Below are 19,793 nucleotides of genomic sequence, written 5' to 3'. Positions count from 1 at the left end.
AGATTTCTGATATACATTTCATGACAATATCATTATTACTATATCTACACAGGATGTAATGCAATATACTGATCCACTCTCTCCGATCAGTGTACATTTAGTAAGAATATCATTGTTACTATATCTGCATTAGATATGTAATATACATTAAAATACAATACCATTATTACTATATCTACACAGGATATAATGTAGTATACTGATCCAATCCCGCAGATCAATGTACATTTAATAACAATAATATTATTACTATATCTACATTGGGTATAATGTGATATACTGATCCGTTCCCTGAGATCAGTGTACATCTTATAACAATATCATTATTACTATATCTAAATTAGATATAATGTAATATACTGCTGCCTCCCCACATATCAATGTACATTTAATAACTAGGTCATTATTATAATGTCTGCATTAGATATGTAATATACATTTAATAACAACATCGTTATTACTATATCGACATTCGATATAAAGTGATATACTGACCCATTCCCTCACATCTGTGTACATTTAATAACAATATCATTATTACTATAACTATACTGGATATAATGTAATATACTGACGCCTTCCTACAGACCAATGTACATTTTATAACAATATCATTATTACTATATCTACATTAGATATAATGTGATGTACTGATACCTTCCTGCAAATCAGTGTACAATTAGTAACAATATCATTATTACTATATCTTCATCAGATATAATGTGATATCTTGATGCCTTCCTACAGATCAATGTACATTTAATAACATTATAAATATTACTATATCTGCGTTAGATATGTAATATACTTTTAATAACAATATCATTATTACTATATCTGCATTAGATATGTAATATATATTTAATAACAATGTCATTATTACCATATCTGCGTTAGATATGTAATATACATTTAATCACAATATCATTCTTAGTATATCTACATTAGCTATAATGTAATATACTGATTCGTTACCACAGATCAGTGTACATTTAATAACAATATCATTATTACTATGTGCATTAGAAATGTAATATACATTATATAACAATATCAGTATTACTGTATCTGCATTAGATATGTAATATACATTTAATCACAATATCATTCTTAGTATATCTACATTAGATATAATGTTGGCGAAATTCCTCACGTCTACGCCGAACGGCGAAGTTGGCAACGAAAATACTTCGTTGGTGCGTCGTTACCGATAGCGGCAGCACCTCTCGGGCCCACTTTGTCCACGCGGTCCCCTCTCCACGCGGAACCGGCACGATCGACGCCATGATCGATTCTTGCTCTTCTTGTACGATCGCTTGACGAGAGACCACGTGCATCTCAGTCCACACTATTTTGGTACAAGGTCCATAGTTATTCTGCCCACGCGACGCGTATTGTTTCAGCCCACGCTTTACCCTTAATATTGTAGATTCATTACGATATTCAGTTCACGCGTGTGCTTTGCATAAAATTAGTATAATTAATTTGTAAGTGTAAATAGTGTACAGATTCAGACCACGCGTAACTATTGTAAATACCTTCCTTTCTGTGTTGAAATATAATCTGTTACTGTGATCGTTACGCAGGCGTGTTTTATTTCTGACCACGCTGACCACGCAACTCGCATACATTTTGGTCCTTCGAGCCGGATTAACACGCCCCGGCTCGCGTAACGTTCGCTGTGACGCGTAACGGTTGTGTTTCGCTGCCATTACGCGTAGTAACCGCGCTTCACGTGAACTATTGACTCACTTTGTGCGCGCGGAACACGATTAAACAGTGACTGTGCCGTTCAGGTGATTAGGGTGGTTTTCGTGCATTTTTTAACGGTACTCAGTGACATTTGTGAAAATGCCGAAATCGCGAGATCCGTCTCCGGCCTCGAAACCGGAAGACACGCCGGCGGCCATGACGGCAACCGAACCCGATCCAGACCACGCAGCGGAAGCGACCACGCAGCCATTGCAGGCCGCTCGTCCACGCACGCCGACCACGCTTCAACTCCCTGATGAGACCACGCAGGCCACGCGAACACGCTCGCCCACGCGCCTGACCTCTGAGCTCCAGGTGCGTTCTCGTGTCCAGGAGGAACGTCTGGATACACTCCTGGCCATGGTGGAGGACCTGCAGGTGACCCTCAACAAGGCCCCTGAAGTAGTCGCGCCCGAAGAGCCGGAGCTCATGCGCACTACGATCTTGGAGATTCACGTTGATTTCCAGCGCGAACACGCTGCCCTCTCGAAGGTCTGGCCGTCCACGCAACTCGACCACGCTTACTTCAAGGAGAAGGTCTCCTCCAATGAAGCTCGTGTCGTGCTGTCAGCGCGCAAGCTGTTGGCGCAACTCGAACAAAAAATAAAGCAGAACGCGCAGCCCACGCAGACTACGACGGCCTCGACGACTGACGCGCCCACGCAGTCCTCGGCAAGCCGATCACGCCTCCCCGAGATCGCGCTCCCGAAGTTCGAGGGAGATTACAGCAAATGGGATGAATTCAAGGCCCATTTTGCTTCGGTTATTAGCGAACGCGCTGACCTCTCTGCACACGACAAGTTTTTATACTTGAAGGGCGCGGTTACGGGCAACGCGGCAAATTTAATTAGCCACCTTCCTACCACCGATGGCGCTCTGGAACAGGCGTGGCGATTGCTCGACGGCCGCTACGACAACAAGCGGTTGAACGTGCAATCCCACATGGATCGGCTCGCAAATCTGAAGCCGATGAAGCAGAGAAAGGCTGCCTCTCTCCTGAAAATGGTAAACATAATTCAGGAGACGCAGCAAGCGCTACGCTCGTTCGGGTTGGAGGACACACACAATTGCTTCCTCCTTACCATGCTCGTCCGGCTGCTCGACGCTGACACGCGCGAGCATTGGGAGTCCTCGCTGGCCACGACGAAGGAATATCCGACGCTGGAGGAACTGACCACGTTCCTACTCGCCCGCGCACGCACACTTGAGCAATTAGAGCAGCTCAACACCGCTCGCGCTACTCCGCCCACGCCTACAGCACCCGCAAGGACCACGCAGTCTCCGCAGCAACGCTCCGCGCCAGCGAGAGCAGCCGTCCACGCAGGAAGCGCTCGACTCGCTCAATCCGTCCACGCAGCACCCGCAGCCAACGCTAGATCCACGCAGTCCGCACTCTACCCGTGCGCTTTCTGCCAGAAAGACCACTTTCTGTCAGCATACCCACCATTTAGAGCTCTGACCCCGCACGACCGCGCCAACGTGGTCAAGGCACACGCACTTTGCGTGAATTGTCTTGGCCACCACAATTTACGCGGCTGCCGAACACGACAACGTTGCAAGATTTGCGACGAAATCCACCATACCATGCTGCATGGAGCCGACATCAGCAAGGTGCTGGTGCCAGGCCTTCCAGCAGCATCATCGCAGACCACGCCCACGCCGGCTCCAGCAGCCTCTACGCAGACCACGCCAACCACTTCAACGACCACTCATTGAAGTGACGGTGCAGTCGTCAACGCACCCGCAGCCATCGCAGCCCACGCACATAGAAATCGTTCAGCCCACTTTTAGCACGTTCAACCCACTCAACGCTTTTAGCAACGGCACTCGCAAGAGTGCACACTGACCTCGCAGTGCAGCAAGTAAGAATACTCATTGATTCAGGCTCTGAAGTCTCGTTGATTTCATAGTCATTAGCAACGCAGCTCAGACTCAGAAGACAACGCTCCTCATTGGATGTCCACGGAGTTGGTGGAGCAAGGACCTCGCAGACGAATGGAGTGGTCAATATTACCCTCCATTCAAATTACAGACCATTCTCAGTCACCCTGCAAGCACATGTGCTGACGAAGGTGACCACTTGCTTACCATCAGAACCACCAGCTCGTCCAACGCTGCCATCGCATCTGGAGAAATTGAATCTAGCAAATCCGCAATTTCTCGTCTCCAGACCGGTGGACATTATTCTCGGAGCCGACGCATACGGGCAATTCATCAAGCCAAACATTATTCGGAACGCTTCAACACCGTTGATCGCTCAACTTTCGATCTTCGGTTGGCTCGTAATCGGGTCCCTCGAGGGCATTCGGACCATTCGCAGGACCTCTCATCAGGTGACGGTCAGTAACACCGATTGCCAGTTGGGTGAGTTACTCAGCCGATTCTGGACGCAGGAAGAGCCACCGCAGGACACGGCACCCTTGCTCACACCAGAAGAGCAAGAGTGCGAAGATCATTTCCAGACCACGCATTCGCGAGACTCCTCAGGAAGGTACATCGTGCGATTGCCGCTCAAACTCCATCCACGAGCACTTGGCAATTCATACCAGACGGCGCACCATTGTCTTCAGAGGACACTCCGACGATTCAGCAAGGACGCTCAGTACAAACAGCTGTACACCAAGTTCATGCTCGAATATGAGCAGCTTGGCCACATGGTAAGACTGAACAATGACTCAATAATCAGTCCGTTTCAGTACTTTCTTCCGCACCATGGCGTTCTCAAGTTGGGCAGCACGACCACCGCCTTGCGAGTGGTGTTCAATGGCTCCAGCCCAACTTCTTCAGGACACGCATTAAATGATCTTCTTCACACCGGTCCGAACCTTATGCTGAACATCGCAGATCTGCTCATCTGGATACGCAGATTCAAACATCTGTTTGCAACCGACATCACGAAGATGTACCGCCAAATCAAGGTGCATCCGGAGGACTGGAGCTTGCAGCAGATACTCTGGCTTGATGAAACTCAACAGGAAACGCAGTACCAGCTGACCACGGTCACGTACGGAACGAAAGCTGCACCGTACCTAGCCGTGAGAACGCTCTTGCAACTTGCTGACGACGAAGGGTGGAAATACCCCCTTGCCGTCGAACCCATCAAAAATGGCAGGTACGTTGATGACATTTTTGGTGGCGCAGACACCGCAGACCATCTACAGGATCTACAGATTTAACGCGCCTGGCCAGGCTATCCATTCCACGATGGTTCAACACATTGACCACGTCAACAGTTGAGCTACATGGTTTCTCAGATGCTTCTGTCCTCGCAATGGCAGCCGTCGTCTATCTCGTTGTCTACGCACCGTCCACGGGTACCCACACTTCTCTCATCTGCTCGAAAACGCGAGTGACACCACTCAAATGTCTGACCATCCCGAGGTAGGAACTCACAGCAGCGCTGCTATTCTCGAAACTGATGCGGCATGTTCACGCTACTTTGAACATGCCCGTTTCTCGGACATTTATGTGGACGGACTCAGAAGTTACGCTGACTTGGATCAAGACGCACCCCTCCAAATGGAAGTATTACGTACGCAACAGGGTAATCCAAATCCAGGAGATCACGCAGAACTTTCACTGGAGGCATGTACCAGGATCATCGAATCCGGCTGACTGCGCGTCAAGAGGCATGGCAACAGATCAGCTACAGCAGCACTCGTTTTGGTGGACGGGACCACCGTGGCTCACGCAAACGCAGAACGCGTGGCCCAAGCAGACCAGTGTCGACGCAGACGAGTTGGGCGCCCCAGAAGCTCGTGCTGTCGTCGCACACCACACGGCAAACGCAGTAAAAGAATATTCATGGGAGTTAATCTATAAATATTCTTCCTTTAACAGATTACGCAGAATCACCGCTCTCTGCCTCAAATTCGTGGACAAGCTGTTCAAACGACAAGATGCTTCGCCCACGCTTCCCATCACCGCAGCTGATATGGAAAGGGCCAGAATTTACTGGATTCAGGCCACGCAGTCTACGTTCTTCAAAGACGAACTCGCAGCACTCGCAAAGGGAACAACGCTTCCGTCTACGCATCCTTTCACGAGGCTCACTGCTTACCTCGACCATCAGGGAATCGCCAGGGTAGGCGGGCGCCTCCAACATTCAGAACTTTCACACGAGGGCAAACACCCGGTAATTTTGCCTCGTGATTCGAGACTGTCAACGCTTCTCATCGACCACGCTCATCATCAGACCATGCACGGAGGTACGCAGTCCACTCTTGCCTTTCTCAGACAACGCTACTGGATCATCGGTGGACGAGCTCCAGTAAAAACGCATATCCTGCGGTGTGTGAAGTGTGCTCGGCAGAGGGGGATCCGTGCCCATCAACTGATGGGCCAACTACCTCTTTGTCGAGTCACTCCATCACGCCCGTTCACCCACACAGGGGTGGACTACGCAGGACCGCTCACGCTGAAAACTTGGAAGGGAAGAGGAGCCAAGACGCAGAAAGGGTGGATTTGTGTGCTTCGCAACATCCGCCGTGCACTTGGAAGTTGTTTCGGACTACTCGACAGACGCCTTCATCGCAGCATATCGCAGATTTACCTCAAGACGAGGCATCGCAGCCGCTCTCTATTCAGACTGCGGCACCAACTTCCAAGGAGCAGACACGCAATTAAAGAAGCAGCTCACGCAGAGCACGCAGGAAAATCAGGACATCGCAGCACTGCTCGCTGAGGACGGAACTCAGTGGCATTTCAACCCTCCTGCCGCCCCTCACGTGGGTGGAAAATGGGAAGCGGTCGTGAAACCTCTCAAGTTTCACCTCAAGAGGACGGTTGGGGACGCTCTACTGACGTACGAGGAATCAGTAACATTGCTCACGCAGATAGAAGCGATCCTCAATTCGCGGCCACTGGAACCACTCAGCGACGATCCAGATGACATCGCAGCGCTCTCACCAGGACATTTCCTGATTGGAACGCAGATCAACGCAGTGCCAGAGCCCACGCTTTTAGAAGTCGCAGTCAATCGCTTGTCAAGATGGCAATTTCTACAACAGCGCCTCCAACAACTTTGGAGACTCTGGTCCACGCAGTACCTTCAACGACTCCAGGCAATCTCGAAGTGGCACCATCCATCAAATGAGATCAAGGTAGGCACTCTTGTTCTTATCACTGATGAACGCTTGCCCCCAGGGAAATGGCCCATGGCACGGGTTCTCAAACTCCTACCAGGCAAGGACGGATTGACCAGAGTCGTCGAACTCAAGACGGCCACCATGACGCTCACGCGGCCCATCGCCAAGCTGGCCATTCTTCATCAGCCCTCGCAGAACAGCTCGGACACCCAGACCACATCATCGACCAGTCGCTGATGGCCGGAGGGAAATGTTGGGGAAATTCCCCACGTCTACGCCGAACGGCGAAGTTGGCAACGAAAATACTTCGTTGGTGCGTCGTTACCGATAGCGGCAGCACCTCTCGGGCCCACTTTGTCCACGCGGTCTCCTCTCCACGCGGAACCGGCACGATCGAAGCCATGATCGATTCTTGCTCTTCTTGTACGATCGCTTGACGAGAGACCACGTGCATCTCCGTCCACGCTATTCTGGTACAAGATCCATAGTTATTCTGCCCACGCGACGCGTATTGTTTCAGCCCACGCTTTACCCTTAATATTGTAGATTCATTACGATATTCAGTTCACGCGTGTGCTTTGCATAAAATTAGTATAATTAACCTGTAAGTGTAAATAGTGTACAGACTCAGACCACGCGTAACTATTGTAAATACCTTCCTTTCTGTGTTGAAATATAATCTGTTACTGTGATCGTTACGCAGGCGTGTTTTATTTCTGACCACGCTGACCACGCAACTCGCATACAGTTACCACAGATCAATGTTCATTTAATAACAATATCATTATTACTATATCTACATTGTGTATAATGTAATATACTGATCCCTTCCCACAGATCAATGCACAGATTGTAACATTACCGTCATTACTACTTCTACATTAGATATGTAATAAACACTTAATAACAATATCATTATTACTATATCTACATTAGATCTACTATAATATACAGATTCCTTCCCACAGATCAATTTTCACTTAATAACAATATCATTATTACTACATCTACATTGGATATATTGTAATATACTGATCCCTTCCCACAGATCAATGTACATATAATAACAGTATCGTTATTACTATATCTATATTAGATATGTAATATAAAATTAATAACAATATCATTATTACTATATCTGCGTTAGATATGTAATATACATTAATAGCAATATCATTATTACTCTATCAGCATTACATATGTAGTATACATTTAATAACAATATCAATATTACTATATCTACATTAGATATGTAATATACATTTAATGACAATATCATTATTACTATATCTACATTAGAAATAATGTAATATACAGATTCCTTCATACAGATCAATGCACATTTAATAACAATATCATTATTACCATATCTGCATTAGATATGTAATATACATTTAATAACATTATTATTATTAGTATACTTGCATTAGATATAATGTAATATACTCATATCTTCCTACAGATCAATGTGCATTTAGTAACAATATAATTATTACCATATCTGCATTAGATATGTAACATACATTTAATAAGAATATCATTATTACTATATCTACATTAGATATAATGTGATATTTTGATAGCTTCCTACAGATCAATGTAGGTAGATTCTTATCCGGTGAAAAAATGCGCGTCAAGGCCTGATTATCCGTAATTAGGGTGAATTTAGATCCAAATAAATATTGGTGAAATTTTTTAATGCCAAATACGATAGCGTACGCTTCCTTATCTATATTCGCATATTTCTGTTGTGTATTGTTTAATTTCTGGGAAGCGCATTGGATGATTCGTTCTGATCCATCGGGATAAGCATGCGAAAGTACCGCGCCCACTCCGTAATTACATGCGTCTACGGCTAGAATCAACGGTAGTTGTGGGTCGTAGTGTGCAAGGATTTTATTTTCACAAAAAGCTCGTTTAGCCTGCGTGAACGCGCTTTCGCATTGCTTGTTCCAATCGAAGGGTACATTATCTTTTAACAAGTTGTGTATAGGGTGAAGGATTGCTGATAAATTTTTTATGAATCGCGCGTAATATGTGACAAAACCCAAAAAAGCACGTACTTCCGATTTATTTGTAGGTTTTGGCATATTTTCTATTGCCGCGTATTTTGCGAGATCCTTATTAATGCCGTTTTCATCGATAATGTATCCACAGAAATGAATACTTTTCTTGAAAAATTCGCATTTTTCTAAATTGATTTGAATATTGTAATTATGTAATCGTTTGAAGACTAAATCTCGTTTTTCAATGTGCTCCCCTTTTGTACGACTTGCGATACGTATATCATGTAAGAAAATTTTGAGACCATCGATGTCGCGAAGAATTTCTTCTATCGTACGCTGCCAGATCGCCGGGGCGGACGCTGTGCCGAACATTAACCTCGTCGGTTGGTAAAGGCCGCAGTGAGTCGAGAGCGTAAGCAAGCTTTGTTGTTCTTCGTGTACCCGTAGTTGTAAATACGCATGTTTCAAGTCGATCTTTGAAAATACTGTCATTCCCGACATACATGAAAATAGTTCATCGAGTTTGGGTAGAGGGTATTCGTCAACTAGTCAATTTTTATTCACGGTGACACTATAATCTCCACAAATGCGGACTGTTCCGTCTTTTTTTAAAGCGGGTACTATAGGCGTCGCCCACTCTGATGATTTTACTGGAATTAAAATTTTTTTCGCGACTAAATTATCCAGCTCACCCTTGATTTTCTGTTGCATTTTGAATGGAACCGTTCTATGTTTAATGAAGATTGGTTTAGCATTGTTTTTAAGCGTAAACTTTGCTGTGTACGATTTTATTGGCTCTACTCGATCGTTGGTAATATCGTATTTTTGTAATAGATTTAGGACCGCCAGGTCGTCGGTTCCCGTGTGTATCGAGTTAACCTTGGTTACATTTGTTTTGACAAAATCAAAACTTTCCGTATTTACTAGTTCACGAAACCACTCTCGTCCTAGTAACGGCTTACAGTTTACGCGAACGATGTATAAATTCAAATTACTTACCCGTTTTTCGAATTTTACCCGAACTCTTATATAACCAACAGTATCAATTGGATCTTTATTGAATGATTGCAATTTTATATTTGAATTATGTACCTTATTTTTAGGAAAAAGGGTTTTCGTCTGGGCCAGACTCATTAGACTCACTGCGGCCCCCGTGTCCACCTCGAAGTCCACCGGATGGTGCTCTACCATCACCTGCATGATGAATTTCTCCCTCGATGATGCGGTGTCAATTGAGTAAATTTCTTCCACTGTGTGGGTGGCTTCTTTCTTTCTTGTGAAGCAGACCCGAGATAGGTGTCCCTTTTTGTTGCAAAAACTGCATTCTACGTTTTTGTTTAACGTGCACCGACTGGCGTAGTGTTCTTTTCCGCAACGGTAGCACTTAACGGTTTTTGTCTGGTTGCGTTTTCCCGTATTTTGCTCGTGTACATAAGGATTTGGCCCTTTTGCATTCTGCTTGAAGTTTTTATGAGTCGTGTTTGCGGGGTTCGGATTTCTTTTTTGAGCGTTTTTTCTCTGTGAGGTTGACTTGTACTGATTTTCGTCCGAATTTATGTACTGTATTTTTTCCGCACTTGTACCTGTATTACGCAGTTGGGACGTACTACTTTCTGCCAATTCCATCATAATGGCTGTTGTGTCTGCTGTATCAAAAGTCAGATTCTGCGTTTCTAACAGCCGTGCTTGGACGTTTGGGTTACGAAGTCCAGCTATCAATTGCGTACGTAGTGCTGTTTTCAGATACGTTCCGAAATTGCATTTAGCGCTTAATTTATGTAAATCATTAACGAATTCGCGTATAGATTCGTTCTCTTCCTGCTTCCGTTTCTGAAACACGAAGATCTCTGCGGCTTCCAAGGGTTCCGGTTCCAGAATTGTTTTTAGGGCTTCTTTGATTGCGTCCAATGACGTAATGTAAGGGTTAGCGCCATCCATGGCGTTCCCTAATTTCGTGTACGTATCGATACCTATATATTGCAGTAAATAGGATCTTTGCTTCGTTTCCGTTGTAATTTCGAACGCCGCGAAGGCGCCTTCCAATCTTTGTAGCCATGTGCTCCATTTGTGTTTCGTGGGGTCGAACATCTCGATTTTGAATGAGCCCGGAATCTCCGGCATTGTTGGCGTCGCCGGTATAATGGTGCTTTGTGCAATTCTACCTGCCGTTGTACTCCCCGCTGGCTGCAATTCCGGATTCTTTGCGTCTTCTTCCGATTTGATTTTTCCTCCGCCTAACGGCTTTCCCGTACTCATCAGCACTTGTCATTCGCACTAGTCCACTACACCTTTCTCACTTATCGCCGTTTTTTTTTTTTTTTTTTTATTTCACGCAGGTCACGAATCTATATCCTCGTCGCCACTTGTAGTGTATTTATTCGCGGTGAGGGTAATAACAGCAAAAACACACTCGTTTCCCGTACTGATCCCACCACCTCTTTATTGAACTTATCAACTACAGTTTGGCACGTTCGCTCGCCGTAATCGTCCCGTCGCAACTGCCTTAGACGGGGACTTATTCGCTACCGCGCTTTTACGTGCCTAATTGTAAATACGCGCAACTACGTCGGTACGACAGATTGGCAATATCACAACTATATTTGCGTTAGATATGTAATACACATTTAACAACAACATCATTATTACTATATCTACATTAGAGCTTACAATAGTGCAGAGTTACCTCAAATAAAGGGGCCACGGTGTTTTTTCCTCTTTATAATGTTGGTACGGCGTCGAAACTTCGAAATATCTCGATATATCTCGAAAACTACGCGTCTCATCAAAAAATGTCATAGAATATAAATAGTATGAAATTTAGTTTGCTACAAAAAAGGTCTCTTAACATTTTACCATAGCTCGTACCGTTTCCGAGATATTTGCAGATTTACCTCAAGGAAAGGGGCGTCACGCACATATTCCGAGATATTTCTTCTTCTTCTTGTTCTTCTTCTGCACAGCTGCGCTGGAAGCGGCATTTACAGCTTGAAATAGTGCAGAGTTACCTCTAAGAAAGGGGCCACGGTGTTTCTTCATCTTTATAATGTTGGTACGGCGTCGGAACTTTGAAATTACTCGATATATCTCGAAAAGTAAGCATCTGATCAAAAAATGTAATAGAACATGAATAGTAGGAAATTTAATTTCCAGCAAAAAAGGTCTCTTAACATTTTGCCAAATTCGCGGTCCTACCGTCGGGTATAACGGGTAAATTTAATAGTGTAGTGCCGCTCGTTGCTACGCCACGAGTGTAAGTGTCACGCGTGAGTCGCCATGGACACACACGCACACCCATAAAAAATGCAGTCAATAAAAGATTGCCAAAGAAACGAAGCCTCTGAGTACAGGGGCCCGTACTCTAGTAACATCTTCCGACAAACCCAGGCCAGTAACAACACCACTGAATCAACAAAATCATACGCGAACGCCATTAAATCAGAATCCTTCCCCACCAAAGATCAAGCGGTAATCCTCCCAGCTGTAGACGGTATCACTATTAAAGATTATGCCTGTGCAGTGGGAAAAATAATAGGCCCCAAAACAATAAAATACATATCCAGAATTTCCAACGGCAGAATTTGTATCTACCTGGATAAAAAAGAAACAGTTTCGAGCCTCACTGACAACCACCATTCAATAACAATTAATAATACTAAAATAGACATAAGACCCATGATCAGGCCAGCGGAACGTATCATTCTATCTAATGTCTCACCAGTAATACCAAACAGGCCGATTGAAGACATTTTTAAAAGAAACGACGTACGAATATGCTCCAAAATAACACCGTTAAAAGCAGGCATAACAGAAGCCGAGTACTCCCACATTCTGAGTTTCAGTAGGCAGGTATACGTTAATCCGGAAGACGCCAAAAAGATACCCGATTCATTTACCATTACTTTTGACGATACAGTGTACCGAATCTTCACTACCACTGACAAACTGAACTGTTTCGTATGTGAACAGGAGGGACAGATTGCCAAGCAATGTCTCAGTAACCCTGAATCAAACGACAGTAACACAACAATAAACGATACCGCTACAACCATAAACCAAACCTCACTAGCTCGCACACCTATTCGAAATTCGCATTCACCAATCAACGAAGAAACTACCTTGGAAACCGAACCAGCAGAGACAATCCTAACTCTATACACACCTACCCAAATCACGGAACCGACAACAAGCAAAGAAATCGGAATGGAAATTGAACCAATAGAGGTAAAACCAACCACAACGGGAATCAAAAGACCACTATCAGTGACTTCATCGGAAACCCCGCCTGAACCAGCGGACTACGAGGATACGAATTTCAAAACACCAGCACTACCTATCGCCACCAGAATAAAAAATAAAACCAGCAACAAGAAAAGACTGATACGTCCCGTATCACCCGTCCCTACACCTAAAAAATTAGAAGAAATGCTCGAACCAGCAAAAGGCGAAACTGAAGGCTCTCAAAACAAATTCATCCTCAACTACCCTCAATTAAAAAGCTTCCTAGAAAACGCATTCGGAGCACCAAACCCAACGAGAATTCCCCTCGACTACACAGAAGATATACCTGGACCAATACAAATGCTGACTACAATTTATCCCCTACTAAAAGAACGAAGTATAAAAAACAGAATCCATAGACTGTGTAAAAAACTAACCAACAAACCAACCACCGATACTCCGACAAACTGGTCATCTGATCTCGACTCCGACACTTCCTAAATTAACTCAACTCATCTATTGCTATTTTCAACCACCAACCAACAAATAAAACACTACTATGAATAACATCCTCCAGTGGAATACAAATGGTTTCGACGCTCGTTTAGAAAGAATACATTTATTGATTAAAAACTATGAACCTATCGCACTTTGGGTTCAAGAAACCAATTTCAAAAATAATATTACTAGACCACTTAAGAACTACGTATGCTTTGCCAAAAATCGCGCGTTCCCCAGGCATGCTAGCGGAGGGGTCGCTATATATGTTAAAAATGAAGTAATAACCACTGAAGTCCATCTCCGAACAAATATGGAAGCAGTTGCCATCCAAATGACCTGCCCAGTTAAATTATGCTTATGCAACATTTATCTTCCGAACAGCTACGATTTCCAAACCAACGAAATCAGCGATCTCATATCGCAATTACCAAAACCGTTTGTACTAGTCGGTGACTTTGACAGCCACAATAACCTATGGGGCTCCACTAAGACTGACCACCGTGGATATAAAATAGGCTCGATATTAGAAAGCGAAGACCTCACCCTTCTTAACACAAAGCGACACACACACTTTAACGTTGCAAACGGTACCTTTAGCTGCATCGACTTAACAATTAGTAGCACCAGTTACGCCCACAACCTTGAATGGACCATTATAGACGATCTATGTGATAGCGACCACTTCGCAATCACTATAAAACTAAAAAACATTTCAAACAAACATAATGTATACTCGTCCAGTCCAAGATGGAATTTCAAAAAAGCTAATTGGGAGCTATACAATGAGCAAATAACTACGGACATACAAGAGTCCAACATTTCGAACAAGATGAGCGAAATCGACACTGTAACCGAATCATTCTCCAATCTTATCATCAAAGCAGCCAATTAAGCCATTGAAATAACCTCCCCACCTAAGAATCGCAATACCGTTCCTTGGTGGAATGACCAATGCAAGGAAGCCGTGCAAAACTCAAAACAAGCCTTTAATCGTTACAAAAGACACAACTCGGAAGAAAATAAAATCCAATTCAAAAGACTACGGGCAGTCGCCAGAAAAACTATTAAAGAAAGCAAAAGAAACGGTTTACGGACCGTTCATCGAAAGACAATTCATCGAAAGACAGTTCACCGAAGACAATTCACCGAATGGACAATTTATCGAATGTGCAATTCATCGAATGGACATTTCACCGAATACCGATTCACCGAATGCCATTTCACCGAACGCACATTTCACCGATTGTGACAATTCATCGAATGATTTTGATCTTATTTTGTCTTCCCGATCTCTACAAATTGTGATCTTTTACATGATAAAGAAAGTGTTGCCGGCCGCCTTGCGGCGGCCGAATTTAGTTGTATATCCTGACCTGCCCTATCACATCTATGTATAGTTTTAAGCGCATTACAAATTTTCGATGAACTGTCAATTCGGGGAATTGTTTTCGGTGAATTGTCCGAATCGGTGAATTGTCCCTTCGATGAACTAGCATTCGATGAATTGTACATTCGATAAATTGTCCATTCGGTGAATTGTCTTCGATGAATTGTCTTTCGATGAATTGTCTTTCGATGAACTGGATGTATACCAAAGAAACAGCTGGACCAATTTTGTCTCAACCCTAACTACCAACACCAAGACCAAAGAAATTTGGAATAAAATAAATGCAATCAGAGGTAACCGGAAGACCTGCCACACACAATTTATTACCAACAACCACAACAATACCACGACTAATCCACAAGAAATCGCAAATATCCTAGCATCAACGTTTGCCAAAAACTCTAGCTCCGCGAATTACTCTGCAGATTTTAGACAATACAAATTAGAGCAAGAGGGAAAACAAATTAATGAAACCAACGACCTTAAGTACGCATATCTCAACGCTCCTATCTCAGCAAAAGAGCTCAATGAAGTATTAAAAAACCTCAAAAGCACCAGCTCAGGACCTGACAACATTCCTAATGACCTGATCAAAAACTTGCTTACCACAGGTACTAAAACACTCCTGGATATATTCAATACTATATGGTTAAACAATACCTTCCCTAAGAAGTGGAACGAAGCCATTGTTGTTCCAATACCCAAACCTGGTAAGGACCCCACCAAACCCGACAGCTACAGACCTATTGCCCTAACCTGCAACATGTGCGAAATTCTTGAAAAAATTATCAATGCCCGGCTAAGATGGTTTCTAGAGCATAAAAAACATATTGCGCCCAACCAATTTGGATTTCGAATAGGACACTCCACTACGTCACACCTCGTCAGTATGGAAACCATCATCCGCAAAGCCTTCGCCAACAACCAACATGCCCTGTCAGTCAGTTTGGACATTGAAAAGGCCTACGATATGGTCTGGAGACACCAAATCCTAGTCAAACTACAAGAGATGGGGATCGGCGGCAACATGTGGAACTTCGTCAAAAACTTCGTTAATAATAGAAGCATTCAAGTTCGCTACAACGGCACCCTATCACAGAAGACTCCAATAGATAATGGTGTGCCACAAGGCGCGGTACTTAGCGTCACACTATTTCTGATAGTCATAAACGATACCTGCAGAATCACTGAACCCCCGGTTATCACAAGAATATTTGCGGATGATATCACCATCATATGTAAAGGGAAATCTCTCAACACCTCCCAATATTCGATACAATCGGCTCTTAACAAACTACATAACTGGTCTAAAAATAACGGTCTTAAATTCTCAGCTACCAACACGGAATGTATCTTGTTTTCCTACCACCACGTAGCCCAGATGCCTGTGTTGAAACTTGGAATGAACTTACTACGATTCGTCACAAGCACAAAACTCTTAGGAGTATTTTTTAACTCCAAGCTCACATGGAGCAACCACATCAACAACCTTGCTGATAACTGCAAGCAGAGAATCAAAACAATTAAATCCTTGGCACACAACAATTGGGGAGCAGATAAAACCGTCCTCTTGCAAGCTTACAAAGCGATCGTCCGGGCCAAAATAGATTATGCATCTGTATTATATGACTCTGCTAAACCGAACCTACTAAGAAAACTTGATGTAATCCACAACATGGGATTAAGAATAGCAACGAGATCATCTCATACAAGCCACATGGTGGGGGGTCTCGTAGGTCTCAAATTTCAGTTCAAGGTCATGGGGTGTTATAGGTGACGCCAAAAATAGTTCAAGGTCAAAAGGGTGCTAGGCCGGTTTTAATTCACTTGCATCAGCATTTTTTATGCTAACTCAGCATAAATTTGACACCCTCAGCAGAAATATGATACCCGCCCCCACCCCCCACCACCACCACCACCCGCACCACCACCCCCGAAGGTGTCAAATTTCAGTTCAAAGCGGGGGTGGGGGTGGGGGGGTATCATATTTCTGCTGAGGGTGTCAAATTTATGCTGAGTCAGCAAAAAAAATGCTGACGCAAGTGAGTTAGAATCGGCCTAGCACCCTTTTGACCTTGAACTATTTTTGGCGTCACCTATAACACCCCATGACCTTGAACTGAAATTTGACACCTACGAGACCCCCCCACCTCATGACCTTGAGATAAAATCTATTTTTGGCGTCACCTATAACGCCCTACCGCACCCCTCATGACCTTGAACTGAAATTTGGCACCTATGAGACCCCTCACCCCATGGCCATGAATAACTCCCCACCCGAATTTTTTCTACGTCGTGGAAATGAGGTTTTTGTTGACGTTGCAAATCTTGGAAATGAGGTTTTTGTTGACGCTGCAATAATGAACTGTAATTAAACACCGTCATCAATGACATCCCCATAACCTTCAACTATTTTTGCAGTTTTTATGTTGATGCAGTAAATCTGACACTGCAATTCGTGTATGTGTGGGTGCTATCATCATTAGCACAGACTGAGCCTTTTTCTCTATGTATGAGATCGAGACTTTAATAAAAATGGGAGAAAATCGGCGATGTGTGTCATATGTAGTTGGATAATCAAAAGTGCATGAATACTTAACGCGTTTGTGAACAGAGCGTGTCATATGTAGTTTGATAATCAGAAGTGCATGAATACTTAACTCGTTTGTGAATAAGAGAAATGGAGACCACGTTACTGCGAGAACTCGAACGCATTGCCGAATTATTGGCGCAACAAGTAATAAACATCAATACCGAAGATGAGCGTTGCGAGTGCTTGATGCAATGTGACCAATGCATTGAATTGATAGACGATCGATTACAAATGGGGGGCGATTTATCAGTCGAAGGACGGCGAGATATAGAAGCACACAAAGAAAGAATCGGTGCCTTGCGTAGGACATTGCATTGTAACAATGATCATCCTAGTGGTCAAAAGGCAATATTACTGAATGAAGTTGCATGTATAGAACAACTTTTACCCCAACGTATTGCGGCCATAAGTAGTAACGTTGACCGAGACGCATGTCTGGCGCAATGCAATCAATGCATTGATTTAATGATAGAACGATTGCAACTGGAAAAGGACTTATCAACTGGTTTGAAAAATAGTTTAACAGCCAGGATAGCGAGATTTAACTCGTTAAGAGCAGAGTTACACGGATCTGTAAAAATAGGTGAAGGTCAAGGGAGAACAGGTGTTGAATCACACACATCATCATCATCTCTTATCTGGGAGGACGTAGAATCAGCTTTATATAACCGGATAACTACAGGAATTATAATCAACACCGAGCATATTGACCCACGAAACTTTTTGGAAGATGCTAGAAAAATAGTATTCCAACGTCTAGCGGAAGTTTTCCAAAATCATTCATGCATAAAAGTGAATACGGTATCCTATGGGGAGTTTACCGTTAATAATAAAAACGATGTGAAAAATTTGATTGCGAAAAATAAGCAATTATTTTCTACATCGAACTTGAACGATTGGTATGACAAATACGTTGTGAACTCAACCTTAACACTGCTGGAAGAATTTCAGGAACGGGACAGCGGTTGGGCGTTATCGAAAATTCTGCATTTGATGTTAAATATCAATAAATGCAATCCGATGCATGCTGGTTGTTACACCGACATACCAAAAACAATTAAGGACAAAAGAGCGGTAGTAAATGTGGCTGCTGACGATGATACATGTTTTGTTAGATCGATAGTTGCAGCATTATATCCCGTCCATGTGAATGCACATCGACCATGATCATATCCCAACTACAACACCGTTTTAAATTTGGAGGGCATCGCATTTCCAGTAACGCTTAATCAAATACCAAAATTTGAGCGTCAAAACGATGTTTCGATAAACGTTTATTTCTGGAACTTGAATATGAAAAAGTGTGTTCCGCTCTAACTTACCACCAACAAAAGATTTCGTCACGTTAACCTGCTGATGCTTGAAACCCCCCACCATAATGTGCATCACTTTGCATGGATTAAAGGTCTGTCCCGGCTTGTTTCACGCCAGCTCAGTAAAAAGGAACATAAAACTTATATTTGTGACAGGTTTGTATCACAACATTAAGATATATTTTAGTGTATACGTTTTTTCTTTTGTACTAATGCAGCTACTTTGTTTATATGTAGATGTCTTCACTACTTTTGTGCGGAAGAAAAGTTATTGAAACATTCGAAGGATTGCGCGAAGATGAACGACTGTGCAATCATTCTACCGTCAAATGAGGATAATTTAATAAAGTTTGATAATTTTTGTCACCGAGAACGTCATCCATTCATCGTTTACGCCGATTTCGAATGCTTGCTTAAGAAGGTTAACGGCAGCGTCAATCAAGGACACTGCAATGCATACCAGCAGCACGAAGCATACAGTGTGGGATATTATTTTCACTGTTCGTACAACGCATCGGTGTGCGAGTATCGCACGTATCGGGGTCCTGACTGTGCTGCATGGTTCGTGAATGAACTTGAGAATCTTGTAAGAAAAATTGCGCCATTATTTAATACGATTGTGCCCATGACAGATTTGACGGATGATGAAAGAGAAAATTATATGAATGCATCGCATTGTCATATTTGCGAAAAACCATTCGACATCGACGACACAAAAGTTTGAGATCATTGCCATTTCACTGGTCGCTACCGAGGACCTGCTCATCAGGGATGTAATTTAAATTATAAAAATAAACGTTTTATACTGATAGTGTTTCATAACTTATCGGGATACGATGCACATTTTGTAATAAAAGAATTAGTAACGATTATCGAAAGTTCAACATCAGTATTGCCAATTACAAAAGAAAAATATATTTCATTTTCAACGATTAT

The 19,793-nt window shown here is 43.3% G+C and overlaps 1 protein-coding gene across 1 annotated transcript; it reads right to left on the bottom strand.

The window, feature by feature from the left end:
• Positions 1-9,394: 9,394 nt before the first annotated feature.
• Positions 9,395-11,101, bottom strand: LOC123988697 (uncharacterized protein K02A2.6-like). The gene has a single exon (XM_046289448.1). The coding sequence runs from the start codon at positions 11,099-11,101 to the stop codon at positions 9,395-9,397; it is 1,707 nt and encodes a 568-aa protein (XP_046145404.1).
• Positions 11,102-19,793: the final 8,692 nt, after the last annotated feature.

This window comes from Osmia bicornis, unplaced genomic scaffold, assembly GCF_907164935.1.
Source record: "Osmia bicornis bicornis unplaced genomic scaffold, iOsmBic2.1, whole genome shotgun sequence".
Lineage (NCBI taxonomy): Eukaryota > Metazoa > Arthropoda > Insecta > Hymenoptera > Megachilidae > Osmia > Osmia bicornis.
Note: the sequence above shows the minus strand (reverse complement) of the source record. Positions and strands in the feature narration are given on the sequence as shown.